Source organism: Glycine soja, chromosome 2 (assembly GCF_004193775.1).
Source record: "Glycine soja cultivar W05 chromosome 2, ASM419377v2, whole genome shotgun sequence".
Lineage (NCBI taxonomy): Eukaryota > Viridiplantae > Streptophyta > Magnoliopsida > Fabales > Fabaceae > Glycine > Glycine soja.
This window is the reverse complement of record NC_041003.1, coordinates 47,616,874-47,641,253: the sequence shown is the minus strand read 5'-3', so window position 1 is coordinate 47,641,253 and position 24,380 is coordinate 47,616,874. Positions and strand designations below refer to the sequence as shown.

Genomic DNA, 24,380 nt, shown 5'->3' with positions numbered 1-24,380 from the left:
GTTGCTAAAACTATGTTCTTACTTAGCTTAAATATATTTTTAGTTTCTTAAATTTGAAACATTTATATTATCCGGTCCCTTAACTTTATTTTGGATTATTAAAAATTTGTTTTTCTAATTCCTTAAATTCACTCCTGGAGACTAAAAACTAATATTTTGTGAATTTGAGGTGTAAAAAGACTAGTTTTTCAATATTGAGAAAAAATTGCAACTTTGCTGGATTAGGGGACGGAATTTTTTTCCCTGCTCTGGCCGCGGTCGTAGGTGGTGGTTCCAATCTCGTCGGATTTACTATTTCCCTTGTTCTCTGCAAAGAAGGGACTGCGCACCAATTCCCCCTTCAAAGTTCTAAACTTCTCTCTCTGTCACAAAAACTAAAATGTACACATTGAAAAATTAAATGACTGTTAAATTTTTGTTCGTGGGACAGGAAAGGAGACACAGTTTTGGGAGTGGTGATTTGGATGATTGGATCCGTGGTGGAAATGTACATTGATAATGAATTGCAAATAATTATGAGTCGTGTTGGTACGAGCTAGGCAAGTAAGCAATCCAACTATAGTGGGTATGTGGGAATAACAAACAAATCTACACCAATTCACAATGACAAAATAAAGCTCAAATGAAAGGAACAGAAAATGAAGATGAAAAACTAGGAAGAGAAGCCTGAGGAGGCAGTGTGATTAAGCTTGTTTAATAGTAAATGCTGTCTGAATGGGAGTGAGAGCAAAAAGTGTGATTGGTGCAACAAAAGACACAATAGCCCAAGGGTTGCTAAAGTAAGTGTGCATGAGATTAGCACGTCACTTGTTCCACCGTTTCCTGCACTTGTTCATGTACCTCTGTACCTTTTCAAGTTCTCCATCACTATCCACGGTGATATCTTTGGTGAGCGTTGATCAGGATCTCTCTTTCGGTGAAGTATTGCCATGTCCATGCCGTCATCGATGACCGTGCCTATGAAGAACACGTACGACGTTATCTCGTTGCTGGCTCCGACGTGGAGACGCTGGAAGGCAACGAGGTTCAACAACATGTACTCGGTGGTGTCGCCCACCACGAAGGTTGGGAGCCTAAGCACGCCATCGAAGAAGGACATGTCACGGAGTTTGTGGTTGATTTGGTTACTGCAACTAATTAATATTTGGCGGGTGATGAACTTGGTCCATCATTTTGCTTACAAAATACAAGTCATGACCCAATTAATTAGACCTAGTTCGTTGGGATTGCATTAATTTGATATCTACATAAAATGTATAATTAAGTATAGGTAAGTCATAAAATTGATTCATTGAATATGCAGTTAATTAATATATATTATTTTTCTCACATTTATGTCTTGGACGTGCAAAAGAAATTTGAGAATTACCTGGGCTGTGTCAGTCTCAACCTCAATCAATGTGTGAAGAACAACCCTCATGGGCAATTGATTCTCAAGCATAAGCATGTCACTTTTGATATATGGCATGAAATACAGTTTCCCGGGTTTACCATAGACAGGATCATTGTGATGAGCACAGTCATCCGGAACACTATCATATAGGCTCTCAAAATCTCCAACATGAAACAGCCATAAAAAATAATCATCAGTTGTTGGAACCTAGGCGTCTCCTGCATCCAAATTGGATCTAGTGGACTGTACGAGTCTCTCAACTCTTCAACCACTTGATCCATGCAATGGAAGATGAGCTCAATAGGCTTTTTGCACCTCTTTAGAAAATGGATAAGAGCTCGGTGCTTGTGCTCTTCCATTGGCCTTCAAATGGTAAGGACCAAAGGATGTAACATCCCAATTTTTCGTAAATAAATTTAAAAAGTTTTTTAGTAATAAATAAATAAATAAATAAATATAGAGCAAATAATAGGCTGAGTACCCTAGGTATAAATAGTTATGTTAAGTCAGCTGTCTCCTTTTTGGCCTCATTTTCGTTTTTCTCCTTCTCCTCTCAAAACCCTTTCTTTTTCCCGCAGCCCACCAAACCAGTCTCAGAAAAACGACGATCTCGAACCCGTTCACCGTTGGATCGTCGTGAAATTTGAGTATCATGTTCGCAACACAATTCCGAGCATTCTCACCGTTGGGAATTTCAATATCATGTCTGAACTGAGAGAAAAACCCTTCGCATTGTAGTCTTTTTCTTTCCCGCAGAAACCCAGAGCTGTCTTGGTAAAACTACGATCCCGGTTTCGTGAACCGTTGGATTATTGTGAAATTTGGATATGTTGTTCGAAATTCAATTCCGCATGCTTCCACCGTTGGGATTTGCGAGATAATATTCGTGGAGGGAGAAAAAGGAATCGTATGAAGACAGTACAAGTGGAGGTTTCAATCTCTTCTCCGTCTCTCTGACGTTTGGGAATTCTATTGGAGCAGTCGGATGAATAATTGAAAGAATTTGCGGGAACCGCTAGAGATGTTGCTATCGCTGGCTGAAGACACGTGAGCCCGCTTAGAGGTAAGGGATGAGTTATTCACAGTTGGGGATTAGTGAGAACATGTGTAGGGATCCTTAGAGGATTAAATTGAGGTTTTATTTTGAGATGTTTATTAAATTGCAATTTTTCCTTTATGATTATAAATAAAATATTGATGTTCTAATGAAAATTGCTTGATAAATTGTGCTCTTGATATTTGTATATTTCGACCTATGATTTTGATATAATTGTGTAATATTAATTAAGGGATTTTAGTCCTAATGTTGTGATAGTGTTTTATATAAATTGTTATATTGAGGATATGAAATGATGATTCAAATTGTGAGTATGTGATGAATTGTAGAAGAATATGTTGCTTTGAGATTATAATATTGTTATTGAGATTGAGTATAAGTGTAAAGTTGAACATGTGTTAATTTGTGAGATACGTGTAAACATGTGATGGTGGATTGTCACACTATGAGAAGTGAAATTGTGAATGAGTTCTAGTTGTGGATAAGTGTGTAGTTAACACTTGATGTGAAATTAATTGTGTTGTAAGCTATGAATTGTACAATACCCGACCAGCGTTATCTTGAGAAAAGCGTTGATGCGCAGTGTTAAAGAGAAAATGTAGGTTTCCTATTTAGGAACCAGTGTTAAATCGTAGCGCAATTGTGTTGAACGTGTTTAAAACACGAGTGTAAGGTCGTGGGTATTGTATAATTCATGAGCAGTGTCTGCATGTAAAAAAAATTATTATTTTAGGGGTTGGACCTGAATCAGGAGGGAGAGGCCCTGACGGACTCTTCGGAGTGTAGGCCTTGGGGGTCACCGGGTTTGAGTGCTCCTTTAAGCTTATGCTGATCTCATATGGTTGGAGCATTCTCGCAAAACATCGTGACCCTGACTGGTCTCCCTATGATCTTACTTAGTGAGAGTGACCTGACAAACCCATTGTGTGGTGTGTCTTGTTATGTACTCCTAAGCGCCCCAGGGTGGTTTTTCACTGACATGGTACCACATTGCATATAGAATTGAGTCTTAGCATAACTATTGCATATGCTTGCTAATTGATGTGTTATTATATCTTGATCGAAGTGTGGAATTTTTGTGTAATGTGATTGATAATTGAAAAGTGAATTTTGAATGACGAAGTGGTGAAGTTATGTGAACTATGTTTAAGCAAGTGGTATCTCATTTATATAATATGTATATTTAATTGTCTTGTTTCTCTATTAGCTAGGAATGTGATAACTCACTCCCTGTGTGTTGTTGTGTTTGGATCCTGTGATGATCTTGAACTTGTGTTCGGGGGAGCAGATGAATAGGTGGATGACTATGAAGAACATCATGCTAGAGGACACGGGAACACCACGCTCTGATAGGATGTGACATTAGGATATAGGTTCTATATTAATTGTATGAGACTTATATGACTTTCTTTGAGTCGAGATGACTTTATTATTTATTTGGACAAGTTTGAATATGATGTAGAAGAAAGTGAATGTGAGCCTTTTACCCATTTGAAAAGCTTGTATTTAAAAATGTTTTAAAAATACTTTTAATTAATATTTGAATTTTTATTCCTTTATTAATATATATGTGAGGGGTAGAGGGTGTCACATTTAGTGGTATCAGAGCCAGGTTGAACCTTTCGGCCAGTGTGTTATGTGCTTACCTTATTCTGGTGTGCACTTTGTGTGGTTACTTATGAGTACTTTTGTTGAGCATGCTTGAATTTTTATTTGTATTTTCTCCTACATGATTAAATAAGACTTAATAATAATGCTTGTATGTGCCTTGCATCCTTAATGTCTGTTATACCATAAATCCACTGTTGAGTCATGAGTTATGAGACTGGCCATCTCTATAATTTGTGAAGTGCGGTTCGACATTATGGTAAGCCGTTAGGTGATGCAAGAAGCCTTGATACTAATGGATAATGCTTTAATGAGCCCTTATCTTCTTGCTTGTATGTTGTTAATAAACTTATTTCTATCTTGATGTGTGGATTAGTGTTGTGAAAACCTTTTGAACCATATATATGTCTTGGATGAGTATGTCTTTCTTGATGTGTAAATGCATGACTACTTAACTCACTCTATTTTGTGTGTAGTCGTGAATGTAGTAGTTGAAGTTTGTGATTCTTTAATACATCCTTATTAACTATTAAATTCTTACTTCTTATATGTACGTTGTATACTTATTATAAGAACCTTATAATTCTGGGTATGTTAGTAGTATGGTGTTTTGCCTTAATTGCATAGATAGTATGGTTGTTCGTGATTTCTTGTTCTTAGCAATGTTGATACTCTATAGTTCGAGGACTCGTATCGAGATATATTTTATATAGAATACTCTTTTGACCATACCTTTTTATTCTAGTGTAAACTATTCTTTGTGTTGCGTACTTAAGTCGAGTAATTCGATTTCACTTGCAAGCTTGAGTATAATTCATTGTTTGTGTTATGAGCCTACATCAAATAATTGGATTATTGATGTTTCTGTCACGATCAAGTGATAGTTGATATCTCCATATGTGCGTACACTGTGATTATGTTTTCGTTTCTAGAATTCATTTGGAGTATCTACTGTTGATTCTAGATGAGTGATCCTTCTTGATTTAAAATTATTGTCTCCTAATCAATCGAGTGTTCATCTTATTATTGGCTGCTCATCTTCCAATCATGTCTAGTTAAACTGCTTGATAATCTTTCTTGTTGTTACTTCTAATACGAATAAAGAGAGACTTCGCCTTTGACAATCATGTTAAGATGTTTTGAGAGGAAATACTTGAGTAGACATGATCATTGTTACCTATAGACGAAAGTCAAACTTAGTAAGACGTGTACCTGTGTTCCTTGAGGATATGCTTAGTTACCACCTAAGTGCAAGATTGAGAATCTTATAAGTGTAGTACCCATAGAAACTTGTAACCGTAGTTCGTGGGAAATATCTAGTGTAGAGTTGTTGGAGAACATAGTCTAGTTGGAAAAGTTATGAAGTATAGTTAAGAGGTTTAATGTGGAACCTTAAGAAAAGAGTAAGGTAGTTAGTAAGACATTAATTGTTAAGCATAGAAGGATTCAAGAGTGAGTGTTCTTGCGTAAGGTAGGTGACCTAAAAGATTATTGATGATAGTTGTATGATTAGCAAGATAAATATTAGTTCTTTTTACCTTAATATGGAAAAAGTTTGTTGATGCTTTAAGAAATACCTTAGTACCTATTGTGACCTCTATGTGTACCTGGTCATGTCATAATATGATTGATGTCTATGTGTGTTTGTGGAATGCGTGATAGGATCTCTCACCCTGAGTTAGCTCTTGTTGTGGTTTTGATGATTAGTGTTTAGTATGTTTCCAGTTAAGTTGAATTATGATGTGCATTATAAGGTTGTTATAGACCCTTGGACATCATGTTCCGAGCTAAGAGTTTTGTTATGCATTTTAGTTAGATGAAGATGACCCTTAAAGTATGCTACGTCTAGGTGAAAGATAACTACAAATCCTTCTTGGGCAGAAGTTGTTTTGAGATGAGAGGAAACCTAAGATTAAGATGAAATGCTCTTAACTAGTAGTCGAACCAAAAGGTTATTTTAGGACTCATTGGATTAACCTTAATGCTTGCTGGAGATGACTTAAGTAAGTTTAAGTTTTTGAGTGAGATCCTTGTAAGGAGTAAGCCATAAGTTCATAGAGAAGTCGACCACTGTAAATTGTTGAGTGCTATCTTAGTCGCGTAGGTCCTTATTGGAGTAGTAAAATATTTGAAATAATTTTTAAGTTTAGAAGAGTGCTTGTAGGAGGACAAATAGTGATCAATGTTTCTTGATAACTTAAGACTTATGAAAAGATTTATCCTATATGTGAGTTAGAATAGGTAACCATGGGGTTCACCATAATATTTTGGGAGACATTACCGTTAGTTTGATACATTGTGAGGATCTTTGGAGCTGAATCCGAGATAAAAGAGATGTGTAAAATTCTCAAGAATCTTGTTGCGAGTTTAGTTTTAAACGTTAGAACTAGCTTAGTAGTTAGAGTTTGAATAGGAAACCGATGATATGACTAGTGTCCTAGTTATAGAGTTAGATATCGTAAACAACAGTTGAAATCTCAACTTCAAGTGCAAAGTTATAGGGTGACATGATGAGCATAAATGTGTGAAGATTACCTCAAGGTGAACAAACTTACAGAAGTAGGGAGTAATCTGTATTGCTTATCTAATTAGCACCCAGTTAGTATCAAGTAGGCAACCTTAGAGTTGAATCGTTACCATTCTTGAACCTAAGTGAGAGTTATGAGTCAAGTATACGAAAGTGAGAAAGATCATGTTGAAGGAAGAGGCTTAGACTCAAGGGTAGGCAAATCATGTATTCTCGATAGTCATCGTGAACTAGGATTGGTAGAGTGTGAGAGTCTCGAAACTCATTATCTTTCTTGAACCGTCCGATGTTCGAAAAAGAGTCGACCATGTGATCAGTCACGTCTCCTTGTGTTTGTTTGTTCTTTTCAATTTGTCATTAGTGTCTCCTATGATATTATTCTACTCCAAATAGTATGTCATTCACATTCTATTATAGTTGAGATGTCACTCTCGTGAGAAGACTTACTTATGTAATACTATCATTGAGTAAACGAGGATCACCGGATTTAATAGTTAAGTGCAGAGGAGTCTTGTGATCAGAGTAACAGAAAAAGAGTTTCAACTAGACACACATCTTGATATTGAGAATCATACGCGTGATATATTTTTCTCGATCTTTCGGCAAGTTTCGAGGACGAAACTTCTTTTAAGAGGGGTGGAATTGTAACATCCCAATTTTTCGTAAATAAATTTAAAAAGTTTTTTAGTAATAAATAAATAAATAAATAAATATAGAGCAAATAATAGGCTGAGTACCCTAGGTATAAATAGTTATGTTAAGTCAGCTGCCTCCTTTTTGGCCTCATTTTCGTTTTTCTCCTTCTCCTCTCAAAACCCTTTCTTTTTCCCGCAGCCCACCAAACCAGTCTCAGAAAAACGACGATCTCGAACCCGTTCACCGTTGGATCGTCGTGAAATTTGAGTATCATGTTCGCAACACAATTCCGAGCATTCTCACCGTTGGGAATTTCAATATCATGTCTGAACTGAGAGAAAAACCCTTCGCATTGTAGTCTTTTTCTTTCCCGCAGAAACCCAGAGCTGTCTTGGTAAAACTACGATCCCGGTTTCGTGAACCGTTGGATTATTGTGAAATTTGGATATGTTGTTCGAAATTCAATTCCGCATGCTTCCACCGTTGGGATTTGCGAGATAATATTCGTGGAGGGAGAAAAAGGAATCGTATGAAGACAGTACAAGTGGAGGTTTCAATCTCTTCTCCGTCTCTCTGACGTTTGGGAATTCTATTGGAGCAGTCGGATGAATAATTGAAAGAATTTGCGGGAACCGCTAGAGATGTTGCTATCGCTGGCTGAAGACACGTGAGCCCGCTTAGAGGTAAGGGATGAGTTATTCACAGTTGGGGATTAGTGAGAACATGTGTAGGGATCCTTAGAGGATTAAATTGAGGTTTTATTTTGAGATGTTTATTAAATTGCAATTTTTCCTTTATGATTATAAATAAAATATTGATGTTCTAATGAAAATTGCTTGATAAATTGTGCTCTTGATATTTGTATATTTCGACCTATGATTTTGATATAATTGTGTAATATTAATTAAGGGATTTTAGTCCTAATGTTGTGATAGTGTTTTATATAAATTGTTATATTGAGGATATGAAATGATGATTCAAATTGTGAGTATGTGATGAATTGTAGAAGAATATGTTGCTTTGAGATTATAATATTGTTATTGAGATTGAGTATAAGTGTAAAGTTGAACATGTGTTAATTTGTGAGATACGTGTAAACATGTGATGGTGGATTGTCACACTATGAGAAGTGAAATTGTGAATGAGTTCTAGTTGTGGATAAGTGTGTAGTTAACACTTGATGTGAAATTAATTGTGTTGTAAGCTATGAATTGTACAATACCCGACCAGCGTTATCTTGAGAAAAGCGTTGATGCGCAGTGTTAAAGAGAAAATGTAGGTTTCCTATTTAGGAACCAGTGTTAAATCGTAGCGCAATTGTGTTGAACGTGTTTAAAACACGAGTGTAAGGTCGTGGGTATTGTATAATTCATGAGCAGTGTCTGCATGTAAAAAAAATTATTATTTTAGGGGTTGGACCTGAATCAGGAGGGAGAGGCCCTGACGGACTCTTCGGAGTGTAGGCCTTGGGGGTCACCGGGTTTGAGTGCTCCTTTAAGCTTATGCTGATCTCATATGGTTGGAGCATTCTCGCAAAACATCGTGACCCTGACTGGTCTCCCTATGATCTTACTTAGTGAGAGTGACCTGACAAACCCATTGTGTGGTGTGTCTTGTTATGTACTCCTAAGCGCCCCAGGGTGGTTTTTCACTGACATGGTACCACATTGCATATAGAATTGAGTCTTAGCATAACTATTGCATATGCTTGCTAATTGATGTGTTATTATATCTTGATCGAAGTGTGGGATTTTTGTGTAATGTGATTGATAATTGAAAAGTGAATTTTGAATGACGAAGTGGTGAAGTTATGTGAACTATGTTTAAGCAAGTGGTATCTCATTTATATAATATGTATATTTAATTGTCTTGTTTCTCTATTAGCTAGGAATGTGATAACTCACTCCCTGTGTGTTGTTGTGTTTGGATCCTGTGATGATCTTGAACTTGTGTTCGGGGGAGCAGATGAATAGGTGGATGACTATGAAGAACATCATGCTAGAGGACACGGGAACACCACGCTCTGATAGGATGTGACATTAGGATATAGGTTCTATATTAATTGTATGAGACTTATATGACTTTCTTTGAGTCGAGATGACTTTATTATTTATTTGGACAAGTTTGAATATGATGTAGAAGAAAGTGAATGTGAGCCTTTTACCCATTTGAAAAGCTTGTATTTAAAAATGTTTTAAAAATACTTTTAATTAATATTTGAATTTTTATTCCTTTATTAATATATATGTGAGGGGTAGAGGGTGTCACAAAGGACACCACTTGGGGTATGTAGACCTTTTTGTTTAGCTGCATGAGTGACACGTGAGGCTATTTTGTAAATGGAATGCCTCTCCCATCACTTCTTCTCAGGTACTGAAGTTGAGCTCCTCATTGATTTGGACCACCCACTTTGTTTCTTCCATGTATGCCTTTTATACTCTCTTTTGAGTCATGACATTCTAGGCTAATCATTCTAAATCTTATAGTAATCTAAGCAAGTGAATAGCAAAAATAAAATATTCACGTTGATATGTCGCGAAGATATATTGTTGCCTAATTAGAATCTTCTTTTAGCAAAATTTTAGTAATTTAATGTAAACAAATTGTAATTTATATACAACACTCGTTCCTTGCTAATTCTTCTTGGCAGTTTCTGAACTCCTACTACTCCTCTCCAGGAAGAAAATAATATATTTAGAAGCATGTCAGACGCGTATTTAAGACACTTGTTAATTGCATATATATTTAATTTACTTAAATATTTTTTTAGCCCTTAAAATTTAATATTTTTATTTTTCGTTCTTATAAAATTATTTTTTTACTTTTAATTCTTATAAATTAGGTTTATTTTGTTTTTTGTCTTTATAACACTTTATATAATATTTTTTCACTGTTTAAAGTGTTATTTAAAGTATTTTAAGGACTACAAACATAATTTATAAAAATTATAAGGACAAAAAGTAAAAAAATTAAAATGTAAGGATTAAAAATAAATTTAATTTCAAGAAAATTGTACCAACCTTTTTAAAGTAGATAATTATTTAATTGCATCAATTATTTTCTTAAGAATTGTTAACCTCAATTTTGTTTACAACCCCTTAATTTAAGCTAACGTAAGATGATTAAAATGAAACGTAGAAAGTAAAGGTTCTTTTCAGATATATCAAAGTAAAGGATTAAGAAACTCGTTGTTAGAAGTAAATAGTATCACCATCACATGGTCCCCTAAAAAAAAATAAAAATCGCATGTTGGTGTCTAGGAATATTTTAATAATTAATTGTACTTGTTTTTAAGGGTGATTGTATAATTTTGGCCTCTCAAATTTTAGGTGTGCTAATGTTCTCTTTGAGGCCATTCTTCCCCGTGTTCTTGATTAAAGCTAGCACTCCTGGTAACTTTCAGACAAGATACACAAGTATTACGTACTACTGCCACCTCAGAGCAAAAATGTGTCAACTACATTCATAGCTAAAAAATAGAAAGAAAAATTCTTGGCCTATATCTAAATATATTCTGTGCATAAAGCAATTGTTGATTCATTAGTTAACATTAGAGATTTGGTTACAGATCAATAAATTGATGCAAGCCGTAATCCTTGGAAACGATTGTCAGGAGAATACAACTTGTTCGTAATGATGTATTAAGAAAGTCGATAATTATTATTATCTCATATTAAGGAATGTTCCTCTGAAGCATTACACAGATGTTTTATACAGCTGCAGTGAAGTTACAACTTTTGACCCATGATTGTTGAGCCTTTTTTCCAGTGGGTGCCTCCTTTTTGGTTTACTTACTCTGATGGTTTTCTATATTTATGAAACAGTTTATTTAGGAGAACTTTCTTACAAAAAGCAGATACTGTATGTTGCTTTGAGTGTGTCAACTGAATTAAAATCAATCTAAAGCTTTCTTTCTTCCTGGTGATAGGAGTGTTTATAGATAGTAAAATATTTTAGCTTTCTGTTTTCTACTTCGTGCATGATGATCTATGGAAGATTGGGTCCAATCGATGACTGATATTGAGTCACTTCTATTAGCTAGGAGTTAGTAGATATAAGGTGGATTTGATGGTCATGCGAGAAAGAAAGATGAGAATGATCACGAGTTTGATTTATCCAGCTTAAAAAAATTAACATTCTAATACATTAACATTTTCTAATAATAATAAAAAGATTAATTAAGTTTAGTTATGAACTTTTTCATATTCTAATTTTTACTCCCTCAAAATTTATTTGATCTTTTAGTCCTTTCTTAATTTTCTGTGTATTTTTAGTCTCTTAATTTTTTTTTCTATTTCTAATCCTTCATTTATTTTTACTCAAAATTAATTCAAAATATATAAAAATGAGAGATTAAAGATGGACAAAACAAATTCTTATCTTAAGCATTAAAGATAAATGAGAGACTAAAAATAAACAAAAAAAAAGTTGAGGAACTAAAAAATACTCAGAAAATTAACCAAGAACTAAAATTTGTTAAAAAAAACTTTTGAATGATTAAATATTAAGATCTAAAAAAGTTGAGCCTTAAAAAAAAACCTTCTATTAGGAGTCAAAACAGGGGTTTTCAAATCAGATAGAAGAAAATTGTAGAAAACTCATTTACAAAAATCTCAACTCCATTCATGCATGTACAAACTTGTCAAACAATGCACAACGTGCTTCCAAAAGTCATTAAAAACATGGTGTAATCGTTATAAAGAACCTTCATCTCACAGACAGTAGATTTATGAGAGTCTGATTTTCGTAGGAAGTGTCGCAATCCTCAGTAGGTGATGAAAGTGTCATGAGAGCAACAACTATAGACCTCATACTCGGGCGTAGTAGTGGGTTATCTCTTGTACAAGCTCTCCCAAGTTGAGCAATCTGCAACTCATCAAACAATCAACTTACCTTAAGATTTGGCTGGGATAAAGTTGTATAAGATATAAATATTCAAATTATTTTCACAGAAAAATGCTTCCACCTTGAGAACTGAATCAATTGGATAGTTTTCGCCAAGCCTAGGATCCACCAGTTTGCGAATACTTTCTGAAGGATTACTCTGATTAAGTGCTTCTTCAAACTGAAATACAAAACAAGTCAACCTTAACTTCCTTTCTGTGAATTGAGAGTGTTTTGTTAGTAAACTGGTTCATAGAAGGAGTATGCAAACTCACCAAAGCTACAAGGCCCTTTGATTCAGCAACAGATTCACCTGTCTTTAGAACAGCATTCTTTGCAGAAATAAGTTCATAAAGAACCACTCCAAAAGCATATACATCTACTTTTGGAGAAATGTCACCATATTGAGCATATCTGCAGGAAATCCAGGTAATCAATAAAATAAGTTTTGTTCATACAAAATTAAAACTAAAGGGCTCGTTTTCCACAATTAAAAAGATTAAGATAAGATCTCTAATCCATGGAAAAACAAACCTAGTAATATCCTTGCAAAAATTAAAAGAGATAATTAATGAACTAAGTAACAATGATATGTTACTAAAACTGAATTTGATTTTACTAGTTAATCATACAATATTTTCCTCGTCGTTATGATCCGTTCATCAATAACATCAACTAATGATTCATCAATAATAAGAGGGCCTACTATTAACAACACAGAGAACACATGTTTTTTTTCCCAACAAAACCGAAATTTCGTTTTGATTATTTAGCACAATAAACAAATCATACTCTGGTGGCATGTATCCAAATGTTCCCACAAGACGAGTGTGAAGTGTGGAGCCTCCAACTTCAATAAGTTTGGTCAAGCCAAAATCTGCAACCTGTAATTAAAAGATTACACGGTTTAGTCTAAAAAAATATGAAAAATCAGGATGTGGAGTGAGGATCATGAAGAATGATAACAATGCAACCTTTCCACGGATGTTCTTGTCTATTAATATATTTGCTGATTTTACATCACGATGGATATACACAGGCACAGTGTGCTCGTGAATATATTCAAGGCCTCTTGCTGAATCTAGCGCAATTTGCACTCGACCAGACCATGGCAAAGGATCTTTCCCTGGAATCATGCTATCATCATTATTTATTGTTTGACAATAAGGTAACATGAAACATCACAGGAAAATATTATTAATGTATGCTGTTCTCACCTGTACCATGCAAATATTGGCCTAAGTTTCCATTGTCAATATATTCATATACAAGGAAAAGGGATCCCTCAACACAATATCCAATCAAGCGCACCTGTGTTGTTGTTCACAAAAGGTAGTTATATAAATACAGAAATTGTTGAATAATATAAACTTGATTTAGTCTAAGTGTTAGGCCAATTAAGTTTGTGCTACTACTCTAAAGAAACTTCTAGAGAAGTGTAGAAATAAGTAGAAGTAATATTTAATTGGAAGGAATGTGTAGAACTAAGTAGTTGGGAGAAGCATGTAGAACTCTCCCTTGAAATGTGTAGAATCTTTTTTGATGTATCTAGAACTCTCCCTTGAAGTCTATAAAAGGGGGAGAGGTTGTCGTTTTTAAAGAAATCAATGAAACCAAAAGAAGTCAAAACAAAAGCTTTTCTCAAGTCATAAAAACTAGCCTTCTTTCAAATATTCTCTCCTCCTTCATTTTTCTCAAATACTTCCTATAATCTTCTCCTTTACAACAATGATATTGAACTTACATCGAACTGCTCTTGCCAAAAAAATAAACTACATTGATGCTCACAAACAAATACAGAAGTAAGATAAAGATATTGCATGTTTTTTTACACAAGCAATGCTGATCTCTTGTTAATTTGTAGGATTTTCACGTGGATCTGCAGAAATAATTTTGCTGGATAATTATAGACTGTTTTGCAATTCTGTTCACAAAATCACCCTGGATATTTTTTTTTTTCTAACTGCCTTATTGTTTTTCAAACTATACAGAAAATGATTAATTATCCTTCCCAGATATATACATGCTTGGGGTTGTTTGAAGGATGCTGTACCAGATTAAAGTGATGAACGTGAGTTAAGACCTTCAACTCGCAAAGAAATTCTGTCGATGCTTGCACATCCATCTTCTTAATTGCAGTTTTCTGCATAGAAATGAATTATATGAGAGGAAATCCAGGAATAGAGTAGAAAAGGTAAACGGTTAACCTGAAACGGCATAAAAGCCAGAAACTTGTCAATCCACCCTTGAGAATATTATCCACTAATAAGTGAACAATGCCATATGTACCTTTCAGTTCAATGAATAGTCTACTGTAAAAACTTATATACCACACAATGAACTGAAAGCCTTACAATTTAAGCATATCCCTACTTTTCTGATGTAAAATAGCAATAACATGGGAAAGCCGTATGTTTCACTAATAACATCACCCGAGTAAAAGTAAAAACTTCTATCATCTCCATTTTTGTTTTTCCTTCTTTCCATTAATATGTTTTTTGTCTGCTTATGTTATAGAACTGAATATAGATGTAACTTCATACCTCGCCTCTCAGTTCTGCATAATAGACAGCTCCAAATCCACCTTGACCAATTTTATTCTCCAAGCTAAAGTTATTTGTAGCCTTGGCTAGTTCTTGATATGAGAACTCCATTGATTTTGCCACCATAATGCCTGTGAGGCCAGTAGCACTAGCAGTCCCACTGGATCCTGAAGTTTCATATTCTGCACTTCCAGAGACTTTACCCGGAAGAGTAAGAAAAATCAAAAAGTGTTACCATGGCCATTAAGCTAGTAGTCTAGTACACATAAAATTCTAGGAATATGCCAGAGTTGATGACATGTAAACTTTGAAGAGGTTGATAAATAGCTGGCCTTTTTTTTTTTACAAGGGATACAAGACTAAGAGGAGAATGTGTAAAAGAAAATAAGGGTTAATTTTTCTACCTCTGAAACAAGGTAAAACAGCCTAAAATTTAATCAGGTAATAAGTTTATACAGGATAATCTTTGAAAGAAAAAAAAAAGATAGTATAACAAAAGCTTAAAGACATGAAAATTCAGAGTACTAACTTTCACCCATATCTGGGAATATGTAATGTGAATAGTTTGAAAGGAATGCGTTATATGAATACGAAAATTTACCCGTACCATCTTGAGTTGAAAACGCCATAGAATTTTCTGTTGGCAATTTAGTTTTCTCTCCTTCCTTCTTCTGGAAGTACTTGCCATATAAGCAAATTACTAATAATAGAAGACTGCATATTCCTGCTATAGATATTCCAACTGCAGCACCCCTAGCAAGACCTGCTTATATACAGAAGCAAATTTAATCTATGAGGCTCTGATTTTTCTTTCTTTCTCATATTTATGTGAACATCAAGCTGAAAATAATCCTCATGTAACCAACTCTCTATGAAGTTTGAGATCCAAACCTGTTTTTCTGAAAGATGGAAAAGAAAATGAAAGTTAAAAAGATAGAATCAAACATGTAGCTATATTCAATTGTAAGTGCATAATTCAGCATGAAAGGTGATACAATCAAAATTACCCACCTCGGGTACAAGGGAACATAGTCTCCATGTTGATCTGGCAAGTTAAATAAAATTGAAACGTTAGACAAATACATAAAATGTTATCCCAAACACTCAGAAAAATAAATGAGTTATTTGAACCCTCAATATGCTGATAATACCAAAAGGAAAATAACTTAGAGGCATTGCTCTCTATTCAGAATTGCAGGTTCATCTTGATAATTCATGTTATAAAGATTTGCATTAAATATTAGAAATTTAGAATAGCTTACCGAAGTGAAACACCAAATCCGATTAGAGAACAACATCAAAAACACCTAAGGAGTTGTATCTAAGTTTTGTCCACATCAAAAAATACATTGATGATGCGAAAAGGAGAGCATACCTCTTCCTGGAATGAAAACAGTCCCACTCTCTTTGCTGAAATTGACACCAGGATTGTAACGCTGCAGCAACTGTGCATCAAGACGAGCCTCATTGGCAATATCATGCAAATTATTCCCAGGCCTGAGTGGATAGGTAATAAACATCCCATAATCTTTTGAAACCTGGCTGTTCCCACAAGAACAATTGACCGTGACATTAACCCTGGCATTTGCAGGTATACCATTTTGATCATAGCCATTGAACCTCCGCAAAAGCTCAACGGTGGTGAGATTGGCGTATGTCACTTTCGCAATCGAATCATAGGTGTCACCTGCAGAAGCTGAGTACTCAAACACATGCCCCAGAAACTCACCACCAATACAGTCACAGGGGAATGGAATATTGAGTCTGTAAAAGGATAGCGGATAACCATTCGATATATTGTCTTCATTGAAGCTGATTATAACTTCAATGCTTGATTCCATCAACCGCGCTATATTTTCTAAGCTTAAATCCGGACTGACATAGTAGGAAGCGAAAGCTACATCACATCCCTTCACACACTTGGATTCCACATTGTAACAAACACACTCCAGCAGCAAAAAGAACACAAGTAACCCTTTTTTGAGTTCCATTGGATCACAGGGAGCAAATAAGAGGAACACAAAGAAATCCAAATCAGAAAACAAGATTTCTAGGACTTTCTATACAGGGTTTAATCAATAATTATTTTCATTTCTTTTTCTCTTCAAAGTTGAAACCAATGTCACACTTCCTCTTTTAATCACTAAAACATAAAAGAATGTTGTAGGTAACTTAAGTGAATGCGTGCGAACATTAAACCTATGAAACACGGAGGCCTTGCTTGTTTGAAGTGTCGTTGTTTCATATATGTTTTCAACACCGATACACCTGGACACTTGTTTGACACTTCTTATTAGGTGTCTGGTTCAAAAATTACTCTTTATTGACTTAAACACTTAAGGCGTCACCTTTACACAATTAATACACTTGAAAAACATAAAAATTAAAACTGGTTTAAATAGATGAATATAACATCAATTTAGATATTTGATTTATTATATGTTATTAATTTTTCATTTGATTAGAATCTCTTTATTTGTGAGTGTAAGTGGTACCCAAATACCTATATTTTAGATATTAGTGGTGTCCGAAATTTGTGTTAGAGTATATGAATTCATATGCACACGTTTATGCCTGTTTTAGAACTAACACCTGATAGGTTATACCATTTAACAGTTTCAATGAGAGTGTGGAAGGAAACAGTAGGATAGGCTAGAAAATGATTGTAGTTGACTTGCATGTCATTTATTTATTGCATGCTTGGGTAACAACTTGCATGCCATTTTATTTATTAAGGGCATATTTGGTGTACATTGAATATGGTAGAGAGGGATACAGAACGACAAGGGGAATCTTTGTGATTGAGAATGCTGGCTTTGTTTAATCCTTTGTATCCGAAATGCCAACCATGTCGGCCAATGTGCCAACAAACCACTTCTTATCGCGTCTTCTCATTGTTCTAACAAACACAGAACAATTTTCCATTTTAAATTTTGAGGCACGCCTGTGCAGCTTGGCTATGACCCAATATACTTCATTGACTTCACTAATAACAAACAAAAAGGAATCTGTGTGATATCACCGATTGCATAGTCGCACATCTCTGTATAATTTATTGTTGGCTTTACTAGAAATGCTAAAGAGTGCTTCACGGCACTTGTGAAGGATACAATTGTTTAAAAAATAGAATAAATTCATAAACACGATCAATTAAAAGAATATATACTTATTTAATTAATTATATTATCTCTTGATTCGTTAATGCTCTTCATTTCACCTAATATAGATACTATAAACTATATTGATATAGTTGAAATGCATAATTAATATTTTATTACTAGTTTGTAGTCACAAAATTTCTAATAAGTTAAAATCTCTGATAGGATGAAGTAAATATAAAGTAATAAAAAATGAGAGGAGATCGTTACTTTGTTTGGTGGAATTATATATCCTTCAACAAGATCGTGACAAAGACAAATAAATTGATAGGCACGTATCCTCCTCTATTATTTATATCAGCTAATTTAAATTTTAATTAATCTATGCTAATTCCACAGTAAATACATGTTTTATCAGTTAAAAATATAAATATTTTACTTAATTTGATCATTAACATATATATTATTTATCATTAATTTAGATTCTCAATTATCACTATGTATCAACAGAATTTAGTATATAACAATAGATAATTTAGTCTCTTAAAAGCATTTATTAGCATTGGATTCTTAATTATCTATATAAAAATACTTTATTTAATGGTATTATATTTAGTTTGGTTATTCCTATAACTTGCAATGATTTTTTTTTAATTCTTGGCGATTTTTTTTGGACGTATACTTCTTGGCGATTAAGAAATAGTCTTTAGTGAATTGTCGTTATTTTAAACTTATGTTACCTTCATTCAGCAAAAAAAAAAAGAACTTGTGTTACCTTCCAACGGATGGTATATATTAAATAGTAATTTGATATGCAAATGCATATTGATTGCCATGAAAAGGTAACGAGGCAATATATAAACTATAAATTAATGTAAGTAATTAAATACTCACCGTTTTTTAGCCTGATTGTTTGGCTGTCGTATTTCCACAAAGGTTTAGCAAATGCAAAATAAATAAATAATAAAAAATAAAAAAGAAAGAATATATACTTACCATTTTTACACTTTTGTCTCATTAGAAACTGTTGTATTTTGTAAACTTATTAATTTTTATAACAATTTTTTATGGCTTGTAATAATTATCTTAAATATTATACTAAACACGGTTTCAATTGATTGGTAATGTAAAAATATTTTATAGTAACAGTGCATGTCTATTAAATAAATAAATAAAAAAACACAAATTTCCCAAGCAATTTTGTCCCAAAGCAAGAAAAAATCACAGTGAAGAAACGGAGTTTGTTTACTGATACAAAAGAATCCCTTAGTTGCAAATCAGACTACAAGCAATAGAACTTGGTGCATATTTGTTTTCTTTTTTTGGTGGCATATCATAAATTTGTTTTGCAACAGAAGAATTAAATGGTAACATGTGTACGGTAAATCACTAAAGTCGGCCTTATAGTATGCATAGTTCATAGGTTCGAATTTCACTACACCATTGTAAAAATAAAAAAAATGGTAACAGTTGTATTCTACATTCCTTTTCTTATTTACCAGACATTAGATTTGCAAGAGTTGGATTTTCAATGATGGAAGCAATATCCCAATCCTCAGTAGTTGAAGTAAGTGCTGTGAGAGTAACCACAACAGAACTCATATTTGGACGTTGTTGTGGATCGCTCTCTGTGCATGCTCTAGCAAGTTGTGCCATCTGCAAGCAGGAAAATGGCCTAAGTTGTTAAAATTAGAAACACAAAAAATTTAAATGCTTTGTGATCACTGATACCTTGCAAACTGAATCAATTGGGTAGTTATCTCCAAGCCTAGGATCCACCAGTTTTTTAAGACCTTCTGTGGTATCTTGCTGATCAAATACTTCATCAAACTGCCATATATATCACCAACAAATTAAAAATAAGAAAGGGAAAATATAGTTCTTAATTGTTTATTATGTAAGATCACTAGGCTGTAATTTGAAGATAATGAACAGTAGGGTGTGAAGAATGACCAAAGATACAAGGCCCTTTAGTTCAGCACCAGAGACACCACCTCTGCTCAATGCTTCTTTACCAGAAATTAGTTCATAAAGAACAACTCCAAAAGCATAGACATCTATTTTGGGAGAAACATTGCCATATGCATATCTGCAGAAATTATGGTATTATTGAATTCAGTCTCATGAGAAGCAAACTGATTTTCATGTTTATGGAGACGAAATGTACGTATTAAGTGTTAACAATGAAAAACTTATCCCAAAAATGATGTTAAAGTAAAAGGAGCTGCAAAAGAAGAAATATTCTCTAAATATTCATAAATGAGTACATAAAAGAGAGAAACATAATTCATCATACTCTGGTGGCATGTAACCAAATGTGCCCTTCATATTAACAGTGGGAAGTGATGAACTTCCAACATCAATCAACTTGGTTAATCCAAAGTCTGCAACCTGCAAATAAAATAACATAGGATCTCTCACAAACTATCCCAAATAGAAACATAACAAGATATCCAAAGTCATTGGAACAGACTGTACCTTTGCACCGAAGTTTTTGTCTATTAAAATGTTTTCCGACTTTATGTCACGATGGATATATACAGGTACCGTATGCTCATGAATGTATTGAAGACCTCTGGCTGAATCCAGAGCAATTTGAACTCGGGTAGACCATGGCAAAGGATTGAAACCTGTAAACACACTTTGACTTGATCGTTAACTCACTAAGCCATTACTCTTTACCATTAATCCATCAAATTAATGAACCAGTGCTGAACATAGATATTTGTCATGTTATGTGCTTATATAACCTGATTTACGTAGATGTTGTCCTAAGTTGCCATTCTCAATGTACTCATAGACAAGAAAAAGGGAGCCCTCAACACAATATCCAATCAAGCGCACCTATACATGGTGTTATCAATAGGAAGATATTTAGGTTTTAAAGCAGAAATCCTCTATTTAACAAGAATGTAAGAGGAAAAAGAAAAAGATGCTCTAAGTTTCACATAATACCAGGTTCAAGTGATGAACATGTGTCAACACTTTCAATTCCGCAAGAAATTCTCTTGTTGCTTGTATGTCCATCTTTTTTATTGCAGCTTTCTGTTTAATTAGAAAGAACTTCATTATAACTACATGAGATATAATTATTATAATGGGAAACTTGGAAAAGATAAAAATATGAACAATTGCAGATTTATCCTAGCACTCTAGCAGCATACATAACATTTATGCTTCTTGAGGTATGTGTTAAATGAAAAAAAAAAGTATTCATTTGCTGTTTGAAGTCAAAAAGACACATATGTAAAGAATAACCAGCAAAGTTTTGTGAGGCACGTGCTCTAAAAATAAAGGGGTAAAAAAGCCAGAGAATAAATGCTACATAATAATTGAAAACCCCATGAAGCCATGATAACTAGAAGAATATGCAACTTTTCTTTCAAATAAATGCAATCAAAAGTCAAAACTAACAAAAGAGATTACAAACCTCTCCATTCAGCTCTGCATAATAGACTACCCCAAAACCACCTTGACCAATTTTATTAGCCAAACTGAAGTTATTTGTGGCATTGGCTAGTTCCTCATATGAAAACTCTGCTGATTTGTTCACCCTAATGCCAATGGTGTTAGTACCACCTTCTGCAGCCGAATCACCAGAGGCTTCATCTGAAAGAGGGACTAAATAGGAATTACTATACCCCATCATTAACTATAATTTCATTTTCTCTGTGTGATTTTCTTCTATTTCATTATATGCAGCAGAGGAAGACCAAGAGCAACCAGAACACAAAACTGGTTTCATAATAGCAATAAAAACTTCACTAATGCCGCTAGAAATTCTAAAATTGGAATGGAAAAGATCCTCATGAAAAATGGTAAATGACAGAATCAAACTGTAAACTTTGTTCTTTTAGATTATTCTTGCAGAATAAGAAAAATGAGACCTATAACCAAGTATGCTATGAGATTATTTGAGTCTGAATATGATGCTATATGCTAGTACTTGTTGGGGAGATTTCAAATCAGGCAAAGGTTCAATTCAAAACACTTTGCATTATATTTAAAGGGGAAAGGTGGGGGGAGGGAAGGAAGAATTTAATGAAATATAAGTAGAAATTCATATACCATTCTTAACTCTAGCAGAGTTCTTCCTGGATTCTTCTGAGAGCAAATCCTTCTTCCATACCTTCTTTCTTCGGTAATATGTAACATACACACAAAATGCCAATAGCAGAAGTCCTGTTACTACTCCAATAGATATTCCAGCAATAACACCACCCGCAAGACCTGCTTATGTAGAAACAATATATGAGCTGAAAGTATGTTTACTATCTACTTTTAGGATATCCTTACCTTGTGTCTGATTTAAATATCAAACTCAAATGAAAACAATCATCAATAAAACAACTTTCTGGGGAGTGAGAAGGTCAAACCTCCAGAGCTGAAAAGGAAAATGAAAATACAGCCATTAAGATTGGCAAGTTACTAAAGAATGAAAAATTGGTCAAATAGCATGGACAGTAAGGTAAAAAGAATCACCTTAGATGAAGGGGCACATAGATAGCATTTTGGTCTGGAAAGTGAAGGAACAAGAAAATGTGAGGCATATGTTTCAAAGTTTAAAGTTTCTTGAAAACAAGTTGAAAGGTACAGCCATACTGCTATAAGCATGATGCTCATAAATTAAGTCTACTCTTGAATGCATTTCTTACTTTGGAATATGATCAGAAATCAAAATGTGTTACATATTTTCCAACTGCTAAAAATGAAATCACCGTCACTAGTGCCAAAACCATAGTTAATGTGGTAGTGGCATGACTATAACTTTATTCGAGTATCACAGGAAAAGTAACTAAAGAGAATGACAACATAACAGCATTCCTTCATTTATGATAGACGAGTAAGTGGCTTTGAAACTACGTCAAGAATGAACTGTTCATCCTAGCTTAGATAGACGTTGATATGATATATGCAGATTGCAATTTAGCTTATTTCTTTAGATCAATGAGGATGCAACTCATTCAAAATCTTGTTAATCGACTTGTGAATAATGCTTTTGAGATATTTTCTAAAAAAGAAAATTTTCTCCAAACAATAACTTGTTTGGTCACACGTCAAGGACGTGGTTTTTCACGTCTAGATGAAAGCTATCAGCTGTAACTTTTGCCTCATTACCCATTTGACATGATTTGTTGCCTGATGAACATAAAGGTCAAAAGGCCAAGATTTCTAGAATAGCTATGGATAATTAGTCTACATTTAAGTTCTACCTATAAATCAAATTTTAAAAATAGAGTACCCTCTTATTAGATTTCAACTTAAAACCAATTGATATTAAGTGAACTTGTTCATAAGTTATAGCACGAGAATTGAGATAGGCAATGTGAGACTTCCTAACACCTCTAGAGTTTAATCTATATGAAACATCAAATGAGTACAAAAACCTCACGAACTTATATCAGAAGCCCAAAGCATGGCAGCAAAGTAAGAATGTACCTTTTCCTGGAATATAAACCAGACCACTCCCTTGGCTAAAATTTACACCCGGGTTGTACTTAACCAGCAAGTCACGATCAACGCCAGTCTCGTTGGCAATCGACTGCAAAGAATCCTCAGGTCTAAGAGGGTACGTGATGAACAATCCATAATCCTTGGAAACTTCACTATTCCCACAGGAACAGTTAATGGTGACATTAAGAGTCCCACTATCAGGAATATTAGCTGGTAAATATCTGTTGAAGCTCCGCAACCACTCAGCAGTGGTCAAATTAGAGTAGTTCTGAGTGGCAATGGACAAATAAGTGTCTCCTGTTGTAAGGTTGTATTGAAAAGTATGGCCAAGAAACTCTTCATCAATGCAGTCACAAGGGAATGGAACGTTCACTCTGATAGAGGCAGGCAACAGGTCTTTGTTTGTTATGGTGTCAGTGTTGTAGCTGAGAATATCTTCAGGTTTTGAAACAACCTCAGATTCCATAAGCTTTGATACATATGTCAAGTCACCTTGTGATAGATAGTAGGAAGCTAGAGCTAAATCACAACCCCTGCTACACTTGGATTCTGCACTGAACGCTATAGAGGCACATAACAAGAAGAAAACTGGTAATCTGAAACTGTGTTCCATTGGGTGGTAAAATACAAAGTTTCTGAATACTCAAGCCTATTCAAGAGGAACACAAAATCAAGAATCTGGGCGTGTTGAACCCGCAAATGGGGGCAGGAATAATAAATACAAACGCAATTTGAAACTTCGTACTATTTTACCAAAGTCTTAATGTTACCAAACTTTGTACTCTTTTTGTGGTTTTGCCTAACTTGTTGATTGAGCATGTTGGATTTAAAGATGTTATATAGTTCGGTTAGGATGTATTTACTGTTTTATAGGTATCAAGTACGGGTAGATATTTCTTTTTATCATCTTATTGAATATCATTGATTGTGCCGATGACTAATCTTAGAGGAATTTAGCTGGCCAAGGATCATTTTTATTGTGATTCTTCTTTTTTAATCACAATTTTTTTCATCTACAAAATTTGAACGGAAAACTTACTTAAGAGAAATGAGTGTAACACTTATCATAATTTGTACTTCACTATTCCCAAGATGGATGAGGTCTATTATCTATGCATCATCACGAAGAAATATCTAAGTCTAGACGAGAAAAAGCACAGTTAGGGAATGCTGTTTGTCA

General features: G+C 34.2%; 2 protein-coding genes across 4 annotated transcripts; both read right to left on the bottom strand.

Annotated features, from left to right (window-relative positions):
* Positions 1 to 11,746: 11,746 nt before the first annotated feature.
* LOC114400369 (lysM domain receptor-like kinase 3) lies at positions 11,747 to 17,206 on the bottom strand. 2 transcript variants are annotated; one of them, XM_028362808.1, is made up of 12 exons: positions 16,024 to 17,206; positions 15,660 to 15,693; positions 15,540 to 15,547; positions 15,250 to 15,411; positions 14,649 to 14,845; positions 14,159 to 14,248; positions 13,323 to 13,416; positions 13,080 to 13,231; positions 12,898 to 12,989; positions 12,381 to 12,519; positions 12,188 to 12,286; positions 11,747 to 12,087 (listed from the first exon to the last, which is right to left on the bottom strand). In XM_028362808.1, exons 1-12 carry the CDS (start codon positions 16,637 to 16,639, stop codon positions 11,929 to 11,931), a joined length of 1,842 nt encoding a protein of 613 aa, XP_028218609.1. In that variant the 5' UTR covers positions 16,640 to 17,206; the 3' UTR covers positions 11,747 to 11,928. The 2 variants fall into 2 exon arrangements, with proteins under 2 accessions (XP_028218609.1, XP_028218614.1); XM_028362813.1 differs by having other exon boundaries at positions 15,256 to 15,411; positions 16,024 to 17,202.
* A 1,767-nt stretch (positions 17,207 to 18,973) lies between these two features.
* LOC114400353 (lysM domain receptor-like kinase 3) lies at positions 18,974 to 24,054 on the bottom strand. 2 transcript variants are annotated; one of them, XM_028362796.1, is made up of 12 exons: positions 23,186 to 24,054; positions 22,229 to 22,262; positions 22,123 to 22,130; positions 21,815 to 21,976; positions 21,177 to 21,367; positions 20,702 to 20,791; positions 20,497 to 20,590; positions 20,225 to 20,376; positions 20,043 to 20,137; positions 19,700 to 19,835; positions 19,478 to 19,576; positions 18,974 to 19,402 (listed from the first exon to the last, which is right to left on the bottom strand). In XM_028362796.1, the coding sequence occupies exons 1-12, from the start codon at positions 23,811 to 23,813 to the stop codon at positions 19,238 to 19,240; spliced, it is 1,854 nt and encodes a 617-aa protein (XP_028218597.1). In that variant the 5' UTR covers positions 23,814 to 24,054; the 3' UTR covers positions 18,974 to 19,237. The 2 variants fall into 2 exon arrangements, with proteins under 2 accessions (XP_028218597.1, XP_028218601.1); XM_028362800.1 differs by having other exon boundaries at positions 21,177 to 21,355; positions 23,186 to 24,048.
* Between the last annotated feature and the right edge of the window lie 326 nt (positions 24,055 to 24,380).

Bases quoted from the DNA above. Each gene is read 5' to 3' on its own strand.
- LOC114400369 (XM_028362808.1), bottom strand. From the start codon at position 16,639: ATGGAACTCAAAAAAGGGTTACTTGTGTTCTTTTTGCTGCTGGAGTGT. The intron at 15,694-16,023 runs GTATGCTCTCCT...TTAACTTGCCAG, and splicing joins TGTTTTCATTCCAGGAAGAG to ATCAACATGGAGACTATGTT. The intron at 14,249-14,648 runs GTATGAAGTTAC...ATTTCTATGCAG, and splicing joins ATGCAGAACTGAGAGGCGAG to AAAACTGCAATTAAGAAGAT.
- LOC114400353 (XM_028362796.1), bottom strand. From the start codon at position 23,813: ATGGAACACAGTTTCAGATTACCAGTTTTCTTCTTGTTATGTGCCTCT. The intron at 21,368-21,814 runs GTATATGAATTT...ATTCCTATTTAG, and splicing joins CTCTGCTAGAGTTAAGAATG to TCCCTCTTTCAGATGAAGCC. The intron at 20,591-20,701 runs GTATTATGTGAA...CACCATGTATAG, and splicing joins ATGTTCATCACTTGAACCTG to GTGCGCTTGATTGGATATTG.